This window comes from Anabrus simplex, chromosome 12 (genome assembly GCF_040414725.1).
Source record: "Anabrus simplex isolate iqAnaSimp1 chromosome 12, ASM4041472v1, whole genome shotgun sequence".
In the NCBI taxonomy this organism is placed as follows: domain Eukaryota; kingdom Metazoa; phylum Arthropoda; class Insecta; order Orthoptera; family Tettigoniidae; genus Anabrus; species Anabrus simplex.
Window position 1 is genome coordinate 18,097,379 of NC_090276.1, and position 19,502 is coordinate 18,116,880.

At 37.9% G+C, this 19,502-nt stretch overlaps 1 protein-coding gene across 12 annotated transcripts in view; it reads left to right on the forward strand.

The window, feature by feature from the left end:
* The window catches only part of Usp47 (ubiquitin specific protease 47), a 225,358-nt gene that overhangs the window by 163,478 nt on the left and 42,378 nt on the right, over positions 1 to 19,502 (forward strand). For all 12 annotated transcript variants that reach the window (XM_067156578.2, XM_067156582.2, XM_067156579.2 and 9 more), the window contains 3 exons: positions 1,582 to 1,726; positions 3,959 to 4,070; positions 14,909 to 15,165. In XM_067156578.2, the coding sequence (XP_067012679.1) occupies positions 1,582 to 1,726; positions 3,959 to 4,070; positions 14,909 to 15,165 (514 nt within the window). The remainder of the gene's footprint in view (positions 1 to 1,581; positions 1,727 to 3,958; positions 4,071 to 14,908; positions 15,166 to 19,502) is intronic.

Consider the following 19,502-nt stretch of genomic DNA (forward strand, 5'->3'; position numbering starts at 1 on the left):
TATCATGATGCGGATAAATTTTGAATTTAAATTACTTTGAAAAATACCAACTTTTTAAAATGTAAAGGCAGTTTTGAATCAAAAGTCTGAATTTCGGTAATGGAGACCGACATTGTTCTTCGAATTACGAATTACCCATATTTCAAATTAAACAATTTAAATAGCGTACAAAACCGTACCTCATGTTTCCGGGAATGAGAACTGCTTCGTATTACGTGGGATTTTGAAATAACCGATTTCGGATTATCAAGGTTCTACTGTATACACAATTGAAGGATTAGCCAGAATAACATTTGAAGTCACTTATAATGAAGATTGAAACAAAATATATTACTGCATCTTCTTCCTAGTTATGTGCCATCTCTGCTTTGGAGATAGGTGATAATAATTGCAATCTTTTATTTTCGAGGCTGCCGTTTGAAACAGAGAGTAAAGTTCAAACCATTCCTGCAAATTCTTGAGCCAGGAGATCTTCCTCCTCCCTGGTCTGTGTCATCCTTTGATCTTGCCTTCTATTTGCTGTTGGAGGTGGTACTTGCTTAGAGTCATGTGGCCAAAATGTTGGAGTTTCTGTCGATTGATATTGTAGAGCACCTCCATCTCCTTGCCCATCCAATCTAGCACGTCTGTGTTTCTCGCACTGTCGTTCCTGAATAAAAAAATAGTTTAAAAGCCTTACAGGTGGCAGGGTAGTGCATGAAAATATTGTATTAACACATGAAACAATGCATGTACCTGTAGTACAATATTTTTCCAACAAAAACTGAGTTAGTCAAAGAGTGACGTGCAGTGTCATTATAGGCAGCTATTCATTTGCACATAGATTGTTTATACACTTTTTGCACTGATCCTTCCACAGTACCCCTCTTGTCACCACGGAATTTTGTTAGTGACGCAGATCATTTTGTACACACACTGTCCACAGGCAGATCATGAAATAGTTCATTATGACATATCTCATTAGGAAATCCTTGCACTGCCTACCTGGTGAGAAAGTATCGGTTTGTAATTTGCCTCCTTCCATCTTCCCAGGTCATAGCGTCTGTGTTGTAGCAGTCCAGCCAAATTTCTCCTTTCTTCTGTTGATGTTTGAGGTACAACACTTCGTATGTTTGCATGTATGGCAGTGGCAGATTTAAGCGCAAATCTATAGAGCAACATTGGTTCACTGGGGATAGTTTGTAGGGTAACTTCGACAATGAAAATTTCGATATACTCGTGCTTGCTTCATGAAAACTGCTACCTTTTCATTGTCCTTCATGTTGCCTTTTGGTGGGAAAGCCAGATTTCATGTCCATTGGTTATTACTTGCACAATTTTTACTTTGAACAGTTTCATTGCTGTTTGAAGGGATATTTTCATGAGGTTTTCTGCAAGACTTTAAAACAGAAAAATAAAACTTATATATCCAACTTTCTTGGGATCAACAGTAAATTGAATGCAAACATCATAAAATAATCTTTTATCCAAAATAAGAAAATTTCCTTTATAAATAATTCTTTGCAGTTTTTTTAAACAAAATAAATAACTCTTTTTTTTTTTTCCTTTGCTAAATGTATAACTTATTTTTTTATTCTTTAGAACACTGGTTGGTGATGTTCCGGACGAATGTTTAGCTCAACTGTCAAGTCCTAGCAATTCTCCTCCAGGCTCGGACCAACAAAACATATCATCACCGGAGGAAGGCACTACCAACACTTACCACTCCTTTGCCAAAGTGGAGCAGGTATATGCTTGTTTATATTTCTACAAAGTGGTGGTGTGTTTCTGGGGTCAACCTCCCAGTAGTGTTATCAGTTGTTGGGAAGAACAGAATGTGGAAAATTATGCCAGCCATGTTGATGGCATAATCTTTGAAGAGTTGCATTTTATCAACCGAGGCCAAATGAGATAAAAATGCAGTCTGATATAGTGCTGCTGTACTTTCTATTACATTCTATGCTTTTAAGTGAGGGAAGACCAAAAATGAAGTTTTGTACTTTTCTTATAATCATAGACTGTCAGTCTGTTTGAAAAATTGAAGTCCATTAAACTGGTTGTAGATTTGGCCATTGTAAACAAATTATGTCCATAACATTTTAGTCCATCTTCAAAATTAATTTATAAAAAGTTAATGTGTTTAGGATTTCAGTAACTCTTCATACAGCAGTGGCAAAATACATCTACTATAGTTAGAGGGTCCTAGAGTGAGGCAAGGTCGATGAGGGAAAGTTGTTGCATACTCCAAGCATAACTTTGCCAGTAAGCAGAGACGAGGAGGAGAGGTGGTCAACTGATATGAGAATAGTGCTGCTTGTTTTGAAAAATCCCTATGTAAAGAAATAGTTGTTCTTGCAACCTCATATAAAGGATTGGAATATTTGGACCGGTAATACTGTGTAGCCTACCTACTAAATTTGGAATCGATTGATTGATTGATTGACATTTTAAAGGACAAAATCATTTCGGTAATCAGCCCTGGTGTAGGAGTAAAATATGTTTGAAAACAAATGTTGATGCTTTACCAGTCAAGCACTGTCTTACATGGTCCTACCGAGACTTGAAAACAGGCTTCCGTGGATAATAACTAAGAATAAAAAAACAAAAAGCTCTTCATGTGCAGGGGTGTTAATGGATGAAATAAAAGATAAGGCTCCTCACTGTGTTGAGGATTAAGGGATTCATCCGACAGACATTGCATCCCAGTTTCGAATCTCGATCAGTGCATGTGAAATTTGTGCCGAACAAAGCATAGATGGAACAGTGTTTTCTCTGGGTTCTCCAGTCTCCCCTATCGATTTAATTCTGGTAATCCTCCATAACAGTGGTCAACAGTAAAAATGTTTCAAAATTAAAAGCAGTCAGGTCCTATTCATTTTGATGTGAAATAAGCAAACATGGTGTTTGAAACTATTAGCTGTCATTCTCTTGAGAAACAGGAATTTGTTTTATAATGGACAGACATTGTCTAATTTTAGGTAATAACTTTTGTTACCTCAACACACTTCTACTCAGAACATTGCAGGGGTGGGGGTGGGAGAGGTCTTGGGAAAATCATCTGTGTTGAGGAGAATCCAGCCTATTGACTTTTCAAAAACATTGACCGAAGTTATGTGATGTGATTTCTCCTATACTAATTAAGATAGGAGTAAAATTTTTGAAGATGTTTGTTTAGGATACCAACTTCCTCCACTAGTTCCGTGGACATCATTTATTTCAATTACGCTCTGTATTATTACTATGGAACTAAAACTTTATTGAAACACTATTGCCTAAGTAAGAGGATTCCTTATCAAGACTCTTTTCATGACATTGTCACAATAGCACAGTTTTGTAATTTATTATGTACAGGATTGACTTGTATATTATATAAAATACAATAGATTACCTATGTAAAGTTATACTGAGACCCTTCTTTTTTCTTCTTTTGTTTTAACTCATCTACAGTTCTTATGGAGGAAATTTGTGTCTTTGCAGAAGAAATATGTTATACTAAATTCTAAATCCTCATTCACTTCAACTGTTACACGTTGTCTGGCATACTTTGGTAAACTATGCTTCTATTAAATGTTCCATCCATCTGTTACTATATTGATTTTTTTAAATTCCCATTTTGTCACCAAAGTTTTATTAAAACATGGATATGTTTTGAGGCTGGGGTTCTTTCTGAAATTTTGCTTGGTCAAAAAAACAGACACCGTAACCAAGGCACCCAATGTATGTCATATGGATGGAAGAACGTCGTTTTGATGGACGGAAAGGTATGTTTATGTTGGACGTATTGACCTATAAAGAGAGGAAGGCTGAAAACATATCCATGATTTGATGTTTCTCTGGCTAACTGAGAAAATAGTAACTTTTTTGTTGCATTTTTCTGTGATCTGCATTAGCCTGAATAATTCACCAACTCAAAGTATCCTCTAGCTCTTATTTCACAGATCATAGGCATGTTGTACTAGCACTAGAATTTTTTTTGCAGGAGCAGCCTGAAAATTGGGATGACGAAGATGTAGATACCCAGAATGCTGCCACAAGAGCCTTGAATCATTATTTTAAGGCTGTTCCATACACAGATAATGACAATCAGAAAAGTGAGTGGTCTTCATTATTATTGTTTTCCATTTTGTGCAGTTAATTTATAAGATGAAATGAAATGTCGTATGGCTTTTAATGCCGGGATATCCCAGGACGGGTTCGGCTCGCCAGGTGCAGGTCTTTCTATTGGACTCCCGTAGGGGACCTGCGTGTCGTGATGAGGATGAAATGATGATGAAGACAATACATACACCCAGCCCCCGTGCCATTGGAATGAACCAATTAAGGTTAAAATCCCTGACCCAGCCGGGAATCGAACCCGGGACCCTCTGAACCGAAGACCAGTACGCTGACCGTTCAGCCAACGAGTTGGACAATTTATAAGAAAATGGCCCAGTTTGTTCAATCTCAGTCAAAAGAACACTAATGCACTCTTTGTTAACATAGCATTAAAAATTTAGCAGCATGTTACGATTTTTGTGTTTATCCAAACATTTCCTGGGTATTAACCCTGACAAGAGTTACGATCGATGAGAATCTAGAAGTCGGTGGCAGAACCATGCAGTTTTTGAGTGCGGTCTGATCTCTTTTGTTTGAATACAGGCGTAAACCAAGGCGCACAAAGTGAACATTTATTAGAATTTTTCTTCTTGAACATGAATTTTCTGTTGCTTTATAGACAAATATGAAAAAAGCCAAGAAGAGAATGCGTGGTTCAAATTTCTCTTCTTTTGGAAATTATTTCCAAGTATATACCTTTTATAGAAAATAAGCAAACGAATGGATACGTTGAAAGCTGAAAGTGATGCTTGGCAAAAAATTTGTAGTGAATTGTATGTGCATACTGATGTTAGCCAACCTACAATCAACTGAAATAACTGTATGAAAATCGTCTCTTCTGTTTCTAACTTTCTGGAAAAGGCCTATCATATTCCAAATATTCAAGATAAAGTTCTAAGAGTTTGACAGATTGTTAGTCTTAAATACTAATTTGGTTAAGTTCACTGTTAAATTATTTTAACATGCAGTTACATGTTAACTGAGCTTAAATAAACCGGGCCTATTAAAAATGATGTAGAGCATCCTGTAAAATGATGCTCTTTATTAAGGTGGAAATGTGGTAGTTGGATTTTTCCTGTCTTGCTTCTTCAAACTGATAATTGAACTCACCATCAGTAATGTACTGTACACTATAAATAAGCTTCTGAAGTCCCCATCTAACATAGTCAAACTTGGCAGAGGTAATTGGGATTTTGAAGGGAATAAAATCCAGTCATGACTCCATTTTGTATGATGTCAGTATGTAAAAGATCTCTAATGTTCGCCAGACAAAAAAAACAACACAGCTATAGGTTGCCCAGCAGAGATCCGTCTCTCTGCCATTTTGTACACTAAAATGGAACATCGAAATTGACTTGCAGGCAATCCAGATAGCATCAAATCAGAATGTCTACACACGGTAGTGAGGCCGAATTATTATTATTATTATTATTATTATTATTATTATTATTATTATTATTATTATTATTAAGGCATGGGTTTTTTCATTTATGTGCAATTTTCACTCTACAAATGAAAAAATTAAATCTATCCTCCTAATTCAATACAAAACATAATTGCATCATTAGATACAGCAATAAAATTCAAACATGTTTCGACTTGTTTGAGCCATATTCAGTGAAATAAGGGGGATTAAAGTAATCTACATAATATAAACTAAAAATGTGCTAAAAACATAATGAAGGAACAAATGAAAAACAAGAGACAGACTGAAATAAAAACAATAACAATATACAATATTTACATCACTAGATGGAGCAATAAACAACTCGCTGAGACAAATTCAGTGAATAAAGGATTCATATAAAACATAATTGAATTTTTTTTTTAAATGTGTTCAACCTAAGAAACCAGTATCCAGTATTCGGGAGATAGTGGGTTCGAACCCCACTGTCGGCAGCCCTGAAGATGGTTTTCCGTGGTTTCCCATTTTCACATCAGACAAATGCTCTGGCTGTACCTTAATTAAGTCCACGGCCGCTTCCTTTCCATTCCTAGCCCTTTCCTGTCCCATCGTCGCCAAAAGACCTGTCTGTGTCGGTGCAACATAAAGCCAATAGCAAAAAAAACCTAAGCAAAAAAAGATAACAGATGGAAACGAAACAATAAGTGCTAATAGTGAGGTTGCGAACCTCTTAGACTAAAAATTTTTAGTTTGATAACAATTCAAACACAGGACAAAATCACTGTGTTGAAAATTCAGGCTGACAGTCTTTTTTTTGTAGAAACACCATCCCACGAATGGCTAGGAGGGGAGCGAAAAAGCTTGAGAAACTAAGTTTGAGAGGAGACAATGTGCCAGGTAAAATGTACGTGGTAAGTGATGGAAAATCGCCGATGAATTTAAAATTTTAGAATAGCAGCATTTGCAATTTCTTCTCAATTTAGTGGTCCCGTTCTCGAAAATTATTTCCAATGTTGGCTAGGTGTGTTTGCCTTATTTTAAATGGTCGGGAGGGCAGTGACAAAATTGAGAAGCTGTGTTAGAGAAGTAACAGGTGCATGGTAAACTGTAAGTGACCCTAGTGGAAACTATTAAAAGTCGTCCATTTCATGACCGTATCGATGTTCTAATCAAGAAGTTAATATAAAGAACCACCTAATCAATACTTTATTTTAATAATAATGTTATTTGTTTTACGTCCCACTAACTACTCTTTTACGGTTTTCGGAGACGCCGAGGTGCCGGAATTTAGTCCCGCAGGAGTTCTTTTACGTGCCAGTAAATCTACTGACACGAGGCTGACATATTTGAGCACCTTCAAATACCACCGTACTGAGCCAGGATCGAACCTGCCAAGTTGGGGTCAGAAGGCCAGCGCCTTAACCGTCTGAGCCACTCAGCCCGGCACACTTTATTTTATGCCTCACTTGTGCTTATTATCCTAATGTTTTTTCATCTTAGTTTTTTCTTTATATAGCTGAAGATGACCACTAAGTGGTCGAAACATGTTCTGTAAGTGTTAATATATATTCAGTTTTGCCTGAGGCATAAAATAAAGTATCAATTAGGGGGTTCTTTATATTAACTTCTTGATAGTGGAAACTGTGAATGAAGTTCCAATCTGTAATGGAAAAAATGAGGTGGTGTCAGAAACTTAGGCTGATAAGTAAAAAGTGAAAAATGGGTGTGAAGAAAACTTTATTAAACTTCTCAAAGTTAACCCCTTTGTACGATCGAGTCTGTTGTTGGCTCAGCTGTGTTTGCAAGGATGGGAGGAGGGGAAGGGGTGAGGGTGGGGGTGGGGAGGGGTGAGTTGGAGAGATGGAGGCAGGGTTTGTGTTTATTATAGAAGTTCTGACAAATATATGGAGTGAATGTTTCAAGTAGAATGTTCTTTTTTTGTTGTTGTTGTTTTCATTTAAATTGTGAGAGGGATTCATAAACTGATCTAAATTGATGTGGATGCTCTCGAGAATGTTGAGTAAGGTGCCTTTTTTCTCATAATGCAAGATCTTAAGATCTTTATCTATTGATGTGTATTCGTAGCTGGATGCTTTATGATGTTCACTCATAGCTGAAAAACGATTCTATTTTTTTTTTGCTAAGGGCTTTACGTCGCACCGACACAGATAGGTCTTATGGCGACGATGGGATAGGAAAGGCCTAGGAGTTGGAAGGAAGCGGCCGTGGCCTTAATTAAGGTACAGCCCCAGCGTTTGCCTGGTGTGAAAATGGGAAACCACGGAAAACCATCTTCGGGGCTGCCGATGGTGGGATTCGAACCTACTATCTCCTGGATGCAAGCTCACAACCGCGCGCCTCTACGCGCACGGCCAACTCGCCCGGTAACGATTATATTTGAGAGCGTTGCGATATTCGGCATATCTTATGACAAAATTGCGCCCTGTTCGACCTATATAGCTGGAATTACAGGATTGGAGTTCAAATATCTATTATTAATGTTATTATTGTTGAGAGTGTGTGGATTGAAAATGAGTTTGGAGTTGGTGTGGGAGGTTCTAAACGCTATTTTGATGTGTTTTTTAAAAATATTAGAAATTTGGTAAATGCTACTATCATTGAAAGTGAATGTGGAAAACTTTTCTTTAGGAGCGGAATCTTCTTCTAGGGTAGTCTTGGGTCTGTTCTTATATCTATTGATGATTCTGCTGATGAAGGTTCTACTGAAACCGTTGTGTTCTGCAATATTGTAAATAGTATTAACATCTTTTTTTGTAATTCTTGCGAGATAAAGGAACAGTTAATGCTCTGAGTACCATACTATTGTAAGTTGCTTTCTTATGTATGTCTGGGTGCACAGGAGTTTGTTGGATGGCATTGATGGTGTGGGTGAGTTTACTGTATATATTAAAGGATAAAGTGTTGTTGCAGTTGTGCATAATGGTTAAGTCCAGGTAATTGAGGGCTTTATTGTTTTTTGACTCTGGTGAATTTTATATGTGGGTTAATATCTTGTAACGTGCAATTTTACAAAAACAAAAAAAAAATTTGCTAAATTGAATATGGCCTATTGCTAGAATTTCATTTGAATAATTTCCTAAAATTATTCATAAAAGGCTTCATTAGTAAGATTTGTGAAGTAGGTATATGAATGGAAGGGGTATGTAAATAGCTACAGTGTTGATAGTACAGTAGAACCTCGATTATACGTTCCCAAAAACTACGTTTTCCCGTATTATTTGTTCAAATTACGTGGTCCCGTGAGCATCCTAATTAAATCATGTTGTAAAAATCCTGTATTATCTGTTCCTCGAAGAAGCGATTTCCTGGGTCAACCGTCCATAAATTTCAGTCCCATCAACGCTAAATCCTCAATCAAACGTTTTTCAAGAAACTGTATCTCACAAAAGAATGGCTACGGCATACTTATGGATCTTGGTGTTAACGTCTCGTCATTGCGGTACCAGTAATTTGAGGAAGTACTATACTGGAAAAGCGATCGGTGGCAAACTTGCATAAGGGACCATCTTAGCATCGCATTCCAGTGGTATTGTTTAGAGAATCCTTGGAAATCATAAAGCAGAGCGTGCCCACATCAATTGGAAGGAGACAGAGTGCATTTCGTCGACAGCTCTACTTGAACACGAAACAAATTTTGTCAAATGTTTCTACTTGCAAAACGTCTAAATTATGCCCAGCGTTAGATGTTTACTTTTTAAAAATTTTTTGAATGTATCGCCGAACACGTTTTTGGCATTTACCTCGGGACTGTATAGTTATCAAGACCAGAACAGATGTTGCACCTTTCATACATAATACCACGGGAGGTTTAGAGATTGCCTATTACTGTTTTCGTCCTAATATATGACTGAGAATTTCATGTTTTTGTGTTAAAATGTTGTGAAAACCACAGTTGTTTTATTTGCGCACGTTACATTTAAAGCTTTATATAATTTTGCACTTGAACGTTTTAATGTTAATGTTAAGGACACTTCCTCTAAAGCATTACTTTGTCAATTTATGTATTTTTCATCTAAACAGTGTTATGTGGCTGAAGATGTTGATAATATACGAAACATGTACCACTTTTAACCATTAAATTGCCTTAGGCAATCATTGTATCGACTAGGTGGAAAATAAATAAATACTTAGTTGAGAATCTTGTACAGAGAGCGCGTTTTCCAGCTGAGCTCAAAGTCGCGAATAATCGTAATTTCGGAAGTGTTAATGATATTTTTTCTCTTTCCAATTTGATTATAATTAGTGACGGGCAGAATTGAATTTAATGGATTTGAAAATATGAAGATCGATACTTACATTCAAAACCATATTCTCAAGTTCAACATAACCTTGAAAAGCCGATGTACGCCTAATTTTCGCGGTACAAGATTTCCATAAACTGACTACAAACAGTATATCAGTGACCATATTACAATAGAAGATAAAAAAAAGAGGTTTTCACCATCATGTTGGGCGCTTTTGTATCTAATGTGCTTTGTTTTATTAGATCAGAGATAGAGAATTAAAAACTACTTGTGGTCAATTGTTGTTTGGCTTGCCATTACGGGTACAGTATTAGATTTTCTGAAGAGTTTGGCTCTGGCTGATCAAAGTTGCTGAACTGAAAGAAGTTTTCAGAAGAAACTGACGAAGTTTCCCCAGTAAAACTGAATGTAGTTTCGAGATTTTTAAGTCGCGTACCGGTAATTAATGTTTGAAGCAGGCCCCACGGTCTAACTTGCCTGTCTCTCACCCAGAGGGCTCGGGTTCGATTACCGGCCAGGTCAGGCATTTTTACCTCGATATGAGGGCTGGTTCCAGATTCACGCATTCTACGATTACTGTACCTTTAATTGAGGAGCTATTAAATTGTGAGATAGCGGCCACAGTCTAGAGAGCCCGGAATAACGGCCGAGAGGATTCGTCACGCTGACCATGCGTCACGTCGTAATCTGCAGGCCTTTGGTCCGATGGCGGTCATTTGGTAGGCGGAAGGCCCATTGGGGCTGTAGTTTGGTTTGGTTTAGGGGTGTTTGTAAGATTATACGTGTACATATTTCATTTTTGTGATGTTTAGCTGTTGATGGTTCATTCATTCCCGGATTTTCCGTTTTCCCTTGTTGTACGTTTTATTCTGTGGTCCCTCCAGAAATGGAGAATCGAGGTTCCACTGTATAAGTTATTGGTTTATTATACTGCTAATTAAGATTGCATAATAAATTACATGATAATTATGGTTACACCATTGTATTCATTCTTTGTTGGTGAAAGATAACATAGCCATGTGACAATGGAATTCTCTTTCATTAGTCATCTCCAACCATTGACAATCAAATTGTACTTTGGAAAAACTCAGCGTCATTGGACAAACGGGGAACCGAAATGGATTAATACAGCATTTGCACAATTCAGATGCATTAATTTCAATGCTTACAGTGACAGAGTTGGAGATAGCAGGTAGGGACCCCTCTTCGGAGGCAGCCCTGCCCAGGGAGTGGCGCCCCTGCCTATGTGAGTCCCAGAGCACACTGGCCCGTGTGTATAACATCTGGTAAGGGTCCCAGCTCTGGGTTACGAGTGAAGACCTCATCGGAATCTTCAGCGGAGGAGACGGACTTCGGAACAATGGAGATTGCAGACGAGGCAGCCCTTGCCGAGGGTTACAGGTGAAGTCCATTACAGCACCTTTGGCAGAGAAGGCGACCTTCATAATGGCAGAGACGGCAGATGTGGCAACCCATCCCTCTGGGGTTAATTAGAAGAGGATACCAACGCTGCTGCCTTGTAGAAGTGGCAGGGGACTGTCAAAGGCTAAGGGAGAAAACCCTAACAGAAACTCCTCACCATTGTTCGGCTTAGCAAGCCAGCTGAAGAGTAATTTGGATCGCTTTCAAAACTAAAACTAGCCTCGGAGAGAAAAACAAATACCGGACTGACAAATCTTCTCAAACATTTGTAACGTATGATGACCGAAAAGCTGATGATCTTTTACAATGTTATGCAAAGAAATCCCAAATCAGGAAAATCAGGCACAGGATTGGAACACTAAACGTCCTTACATTGACAAGTAAATGTGAAGAACTGGTGGATTTGATGGAAAGGAGGGAACTTTGCATCCTTGGCATAAGTGAGACAAAATGGAAAGGCACAGGAGTAAAACAGCTGAGGAAAGGATATAAACTTCACTGGATGGGTAACAAAACCAAAGCTGGGAATGGTGTCGGATTTGTATTGAGAGAAGATATAGATGCTGTAAGTGAACTGATATATGTGAATGACAATCATCAAACTGGATGTCTCCTTCGATAAGGAGGTGTTAACAGTCATACAGGTATATGCCCCACAGTCTGGTTGTGATGAAGAAGAAAAGGAGCAATTTCGATCTGACCTGGAGGAAGTTATTGAAGGAGTGGAAAATGTATTAGGGATGGGTGATCTGAATGCACAAGTGGGATCAGACAGACTTGGGTATGAAAATGTGTTAAACCTGCATAATTTTGGTACCAGGAACCAGAAAGATGAACAACTTCTAGATTTTTGTGTGAGAAATGACTTAAAAATAAATAACACCTGGTTTCAAAAACAATTATTTCACAAAATAACAAGGTATAGTTGGGATGGACAATCCAAATCCTTAATACATACATTCATATCCTACGTCATTCCATCTACACGATGGGTCGGCGAATGAAGCCCCTCCACGAACTTCTGTCTTTGTACTTTTCTCCTTCTTCAGTGTTGTCTCAGTCCCCTCCTCGTTGCTGAATGTCGCTATTCACCATGCCTGTATATCGCATTCTTGGCCGCCCTCTTGGTCTTGAATATTTTAACTGCAAATCATACATTTTTCTGGGTATGCGATCAGGATCCATCCTTCGCATGTGACCATACCATTTGAGTCTACACAGAGTTATGTTATCCTGCATTCTGCCAACCTGACCCATGTCCCTGATGTTCTCATTACAAATTTTATCTCGTCTTGTTTTGCCAACCATCGCTCGGACTAGTCTCATTTCATCTGCTTGAATCCTTGCTTCATCCTTTTTCCTCATGGTCCAGGTCTCACTCCCATATATCAAAATTGGCATGTAGTAAGTCAGATAAATTGCTCGCTTGCATTTCAATGGTACTTTTGGGTTCCATATTAAGTCTCGGACAACTCTATAGAATGTTCCTCCAGCTTGAATCCTGCTGGTAAGTTCCTCTTTAATGGAGCCTGTTGCTGATATCATGCTTCCTAGATATTTGAATTTGTTGGACATCTTGAGTTGTTTACCCTCTATTTCAATGTAACCTTCAGGTTGACCATTTCTCTGCATAACCAACACTTCACTCTTTTCCTGATTGAATTTTAGGCCATACCCTTTAGCTGTTACTGTCCATGCATTGATCTGATCCTGAAGTTCCTCCTTGGAATCTCCCCATATACAGATGTCATCAGCAAATAGCATGACTTTCATTTTGTTGTCACCAATGTTTTGGCATACTTGTTGCTCAATCTCATTCATCACAATAATGAAGAGAAGAGGTGTCAGAATTTCACCTTGTCTTAGGCCCGTAGTTATTCTAAAGGATTGCGTCATATCTGGTGTTTTAACGCGACTACTGATGTTTTCATATAAATTCTCAATTCGTTTTATTATGTCATTATTGATTCCACAGTTTCTCAGCACTTCCCAGACTTTGTTCCTGCTTACAGCATCAAAGGCCTTTTCGATATCCAGGAAGGCCAGCCAAAAGATCTTATTATTTTCATCATACTTCTCCATTAGCTGACGCAGTCCAAATATTAGATCAACTGTTGATCTGTCTTTCCGGAATTTGTATTGTTCTTCTGATAACTTTAATTCTATCAATGGTCTTATTTTCCTTTCTAAAATACTTTCATACAGCTTTCCCACTTGGGAAGTTATGTAATTCCTCTGTAATTGGAACATTTCTTCCTGTCACCTTTCTTAAAGAGTGGAATGATGATACCTTTTTTCTAGTCTGCCGGTATCTGCCCATCCTTCCATATCTTGTGAAAAAAAAGTCTTTAATAGATAGATTACATAATATCTGATGGAAAAGCTGATCAAACTATTTGTGATGTTAAGGTTGTACCAAGTGAGAGCTTAAATAAAAGAAAGAAAAACAGCCTGATGGAATGATGAAGTAAAGAGTGCAGTTCAGTAAAAAAAAATGAAGCAAGAAAGGCTCGAGATAAAGAAATTCAGAAGGGTGATGAAAAAGATGAATTAAAAATGGGTGGATTGCAACATACAGAGATTGTAGACTGCGAGTGAAACAAATAGTAGTAGAAGAAAAACAAAAGTCTTGGAATAATTTTACAAATAAATTGGAGGAAGATTGTAAAGCAAATTCCAAATTGCTGTACAGTGTTATTAGAAATACCAGGAGTAATTATGAGCAAATAACAGATTTACAGAAACCATATGGGAGCATCACTAGGGAAGACACAGAAATAAGATAAATTATTGAATTGTACTTTGAGAATTTATACAATGGTATAAAGAAGGACTCCAGTCCTAATGCACAGATTCAGTCAAGCTGAAGTGATAATATATCTGAAAAAACGCCACCAACTTGGAGTGAAGAATCAGCCTTTAAAAGTATGCGCAATGAACAAGCTACTGGCTTTGACGAACTAAGTGCAGACATGCTGGCCCATAAGGAATTCAATGGCTATACAGGGTGAAAAGAGCAATATGGAAGGATAAAATAATACCAGGTGACTGGAAAAAGGGAGTTATAGTTCCCCTGTTAAAGAAAGGAAGTAAAAAAAAGTACAGCAAAAGTCAAGATTTTCTCCAAACTCATAATGGTATTATAACGTCTAAATCAACATGATCTGTTTTAAAAAGAGCCCAACTTTGTGCCTTATTTTACAGTCACCAAAAGACTTTTAAACAATAAGGACTTAATATTTTAGCCTTTATGTAATTTTACCCATTTCTTGTTATGTGATACCTTTAACTTTAGTTTTAAATGGTATTCCAGTTATAGCTGATGATGTCCACAAAGCAAGGACGAAACATGTATGAACTGGTTGATTTTGATTAAATTGATGTGTGTATTGTAAGGTGAGACTTTTATAAACTTGTTTTTATACTGTTGTGTGTTCCTATCATATTGCCTTCTTTTTTTCTTTTAAACATACAAGTGCATTTTAATTATTTTGCCTGTTGATATGTGTGCTTTTTTATGGTGTTTTAACATTTAAATACCTATTCTTAAAAATTCTGTGATATTTGTAAAAACTTAAAAAAAAAAAAAAAATATTGAGGCATTCATACAGTACCTGTTTTGAGGCTCCAGAACTTCTAAATGAGGCCATAGTCACTATTAATTTTTCTCCCCATCTAATTGGCATTTGTTTTAGGTTTTTAATGGAATAGTGGCTGATGTTAAGTGTTATCTTCTTTGCAGTGCTTAAAGTCCTGGTAGACAAGAGAATGCTCCTTGGAACTTTGAAAAAGGATCTGGAGCCTCATGTGGGTGTTCCTATGGAGTACTTCAAGATCTACCGTCTTTATTCTGTGCAGCAGGAGTTTGAGTGTGCTCGCCTTAAAGATACATTGAGCTCGTATCGAGATGACGAGAAACTCATCATCAGGTTAGGGCGAGCTCTCAGGAAAGGAGAACACAGTGGGAAGGTGCACCAGCTTCTTCCAAATTCTCCAGAGGTATTGTCCCTATCGAACTATGAGATCAGAATAGATTGTGGTGAAGGTCATGTATGCAATACCTTACCTGAACTACTGTAAATAGCAATGTCTGTGTTACTTTGTAGCTGGCTACCAAATTTGCTTCCAAGTAAGATTATAACCATACTATATACTGTAAAAAAAAAATTCTGTGCACTTAAAATCTTTGCCTCTTAACTTTTACATATGAAATTAGGTATATGAAAGTCAGAAGTAGATTCAGTTGAATGTCTGTTATGACATCAGGGGAAAATTGCTCAACAGAATTTCTTGAAACTCAGAATATAAGTTCAGTTACAGTTGGATTGTACACTAGACTATGTATAATTTGATTAGTATTGTCCCCTTTTCCTGGGTCGCTCAGTCGACGGAGCGAGAGTTCCATGGGTGGTATTGATGGAACATTAGATTCATTTTACTGAATCGATTCATTTGATTCCGTTCACGTTACTGAATCGATACAGTGATCCGATTCACGGCACATTAGTCACTGCTCCTACTGCATCTGTGTAGTATGTACTGGTAAGACAACAGCAACAGCATTCAGTGCTCGCAGCTGCCATCTGGTCTTCATACTATGAACTCCTTTCTTAGTAGAATAAAATGCTAGTCACTCTAATACATCGAAGGTTTCCAGCGACGCAGGATGGGAAAGGTACAGTCCTAGCATTTCCTGGTGTGAAAATGGGGAAACTACAGAAAACCATCTTAACGGGTGCCGACGGTGGGATTCGAATCCACCATCCCCCGAATGCAAGTGCATAGCTACGCGATACTAACCGCACGTCCAACTCGTTCACTCATGTTTGAAAATATGTATTTTTCTATCAGCTGAGGTTTACTTTAATCGTCATATTTTGTATAGGCTACCCAAGATGTACAGTAGCCCGCTGGTTTTCTGATTCAACATACTGTTGGTTAAGTTATTGCATCAGTCGGCTCACTTACTGTCCACATATGATTGAAGTCTTGTGCAACGATGTGACATATGAACTGAGAGAATACTGAGGCTAGAAGCGAGTTTAATTGTCAAATGTCAACTAGGTTATAACACTAAGATTCATTAAACTAATAAATAGTATAACCTAATAGCCTACCTACTTACTAGCTACTTCAGAATTATGTTTTGACTACCTTTTTAACACTGCAAATAAATCCATCTGTTATTGAAACCTCCCTGTGAGAAGAGGACAGTGAATGCAAGTGTGTATTATTTTCAAATGAGCTGAGCTCGAGAGTCCATTATAGCATACAATTCTTTCATTGTACCATGGCTCTCAGTATGTCTCGCTGCAGCAGAAGCTCGGCTTTCTGCCAGTGTCCAGTGTGCCGATGAGCCGTGTGTATCTTGTGTCTCATTGAGCCGTACTCGTTCACGATTCTTTCGATGTGCCATGATTCACTGTCTCGCTGCAGCGGAAGCTCGGCTCCCTGTCAACGTCCAGTGAGTGCACCACTCAGCACTGTCCGCTGGGAGTAAGCTGAATCGTGTGCCGTGAGCTCGCCGTTCCTGTGAATCGATTCACTCGGACACTGCTTTGAATCATGCATTCAGTAGCCAACATTTAATGGGTGGAATTTTTGCAGGGCCGCCTTCACTATATCGGGACAGACCTTTTATATACCAGTGATCCATCTTCGAAAATCTTGACTAACTCATATACCTCATCAATGAATCAATAAATCATTGAAATACATGCTCTACTTTACCAGTACCATCTTGACTAACTCACATACCTCATCAATGAATCAATAAATTGAAATACATGCTCTACTCTACCAGTACCATAATGAAATAACTACTCCTCTAACTGTCCAGCTCCATGGCTAAATCGTTAGCATGCTGGCCTTTGGTCACAGAGGTCCCAGGTTCGATTCCCGGCAGGGTTGGGAATTTTTACCATCATTGGTCAATTTCCCTGGCACAGGGGCTGGCTGTATGTATCGTCTTCATCATAATTTCATCCTCATTGTGACGCGCAGGTCGCCTACGCTGTCAAATCAAAAGACCTGCACCTGGCGAGCTGAACCCGTCCTGGGATCTCCTGGCACTAAAAGCCATACGCCATTTCTTTTCATACTCCTCTAACTAATAGCAAAAATTTTATTTTTCACAAGAATACAATCTTTCAAATAATCTACAGAAAGAAAGGATAATATTTAAAGAATACTCATGGTTTCGATGTAGATCCCTGCATCAGGAACTTAGATGTAGCTGCAGGTCCTCTCTAAATTATGGCAGATTGTAGACTTACAGATTCATTGTGCTGACTCGCACACCTTCGGCTTAGTAGTTCATGACTTCAGTGTAGTCAGATGATATGGATTCACACTGACGATCTCTTGAAGTTTCCTTGGAAATTCTGCTTTGTTGAATCCATGGTGGAAAATCGGCCCTTGTAGTTGGCTGAAACTAAAATTTATATTAGAAGTGTGCCCCACCTGTTGTATTTTACTAATTTGTGCACTAAAATACTTAACTGGCGGAACGATGTACAATGTAGCTCAGCGCTTTGTTAAAGACTTGAATTGTTACCCTGTTATAATTTCTATGGCACTTCATAAAATCTCCACAAATTTGAAGACCATATACGAACTTGTTAGAACATTTTGAATAAAGTTCACCAACGAGATAGAAAACGCTGGTTGTTTCCAGATCTATTGCTCAGATCACGTTGCCTCTTGATGCTTTATAGAACACTATAGAATCTGCAGCAGTCGAAATCTAGAAGAATACTGTCTTTTCACAGAAAAAGACTTTCTTATCGCCTCGATGTTTTCACTAAAGATTAATGTCATGTACTTCTTGTAGTACAATGTACCGTCATAGCTGTACCGTAATTCAATCTATACTATTCTAGAATGTAATCTTTACTGTTCCGTAGTTTTTAAGGTACTACTTGTAGTGCGATGTAATAATCTTGTACTGTAATGTAATACACTGTAATAGTCTTCTCTCACCCAACATACAAGTGAAAAGATGACGTAACCTTTGATTTCTTATTGGTTAAAAGCAATACTTTAACCTGATTCGTCCTTCCATATAAGGTGAAGATTATTCTAGAATTCTTTTTACAGGGGGAAATTTAACGAGAACATGCTGTTTCCTTTTTCCTTCAAGCCGGAAAACTGGGTCCTTTGTTGGTTCTCATCATGGGGGTGAGGATTTAGAGGTGTTCATACTTGATGAAGATACATCAGAAGGAACTGGAGATACTGACTGAATTATTCGCGTATCTTGTATTGGATATCTACAGACTGTTTGCATGAACAACATAAAATGAGAGGGATTTGTTTCTAGTGTTCTTTTGATGAAGCCTAAATGCATTGAAGAGGGCACGTTGTAAAATGAAAAAGATAAACCTTTTTGGGCCATTTAACTGTTTTCCTCATGAATGGATACATTGCAAGATACTGATCAGCAATATCCACTCCATGCATGTGTGGGTTATAATCAACAATATGTTCCGGCTTCATTGCATGTTTTCCAAATCTACCTTTTGGTACTTCCTCCATTTCTGCTGAATGCATTGTTGAAGTCTTGTCCATCCATGAAAGAAGAACCTCACCATCTCTAATAAAAGTCATTTCTCCCCTCTTCAGATTTTTCAGTCGTTCCCCGACTTCTTTAGGGACCCCCGTTTTGCCGTATTGTTCCTTGAAGAGTAGTGTTGCGCTCATGCAACTTCTTAGCCAGAGCTACACTGTTATAGAAATTATCCATATATACCGCGTACCCCTGGTCAAAGTAGGGATTCACTAATTTCAACACTGTGTCTCTGAGTGAAATTCCACTTCCATCACAAAATTTTGAGAGTACGAATATATCCGTACTTAGTAAGTTTTCCAGGATTGTAGACTCGAAATTTCAAACGCCCTTGGCAAGCTAGCATCCCCTCATTCAATACAGTCTTTTTGCCTGGAGTAGATATATATATGGTTGAAAATTTATTGCTCATTATTTCCAAAATATGTCTAATTTTTTAAAGTCTATCTGTACTATCGGCATAATAATTACTGTCACTGAAGTGAAGAAATGAAAGAATATGAAGGAAGTGTGTTCAGGACATTGTTTTAGAAAATATGAGAGACTGAAAAACAGGGTCTTCGGTGCAGTACATTTTTATATCAGGCTTTTGGACTATACTCCTGATGAACATCAACCCTAAAAACTTTCAACTCTGAGACATCAATCGGTTTCCAGGATTGCATGATCGAATCCTTTATGAAAGGCCAGGGCACCACACTTATCACTTGACTCGTGTATAGATTTGTCTGATCACACACATACTGATAAAGTTCGTCATTCATGAAAA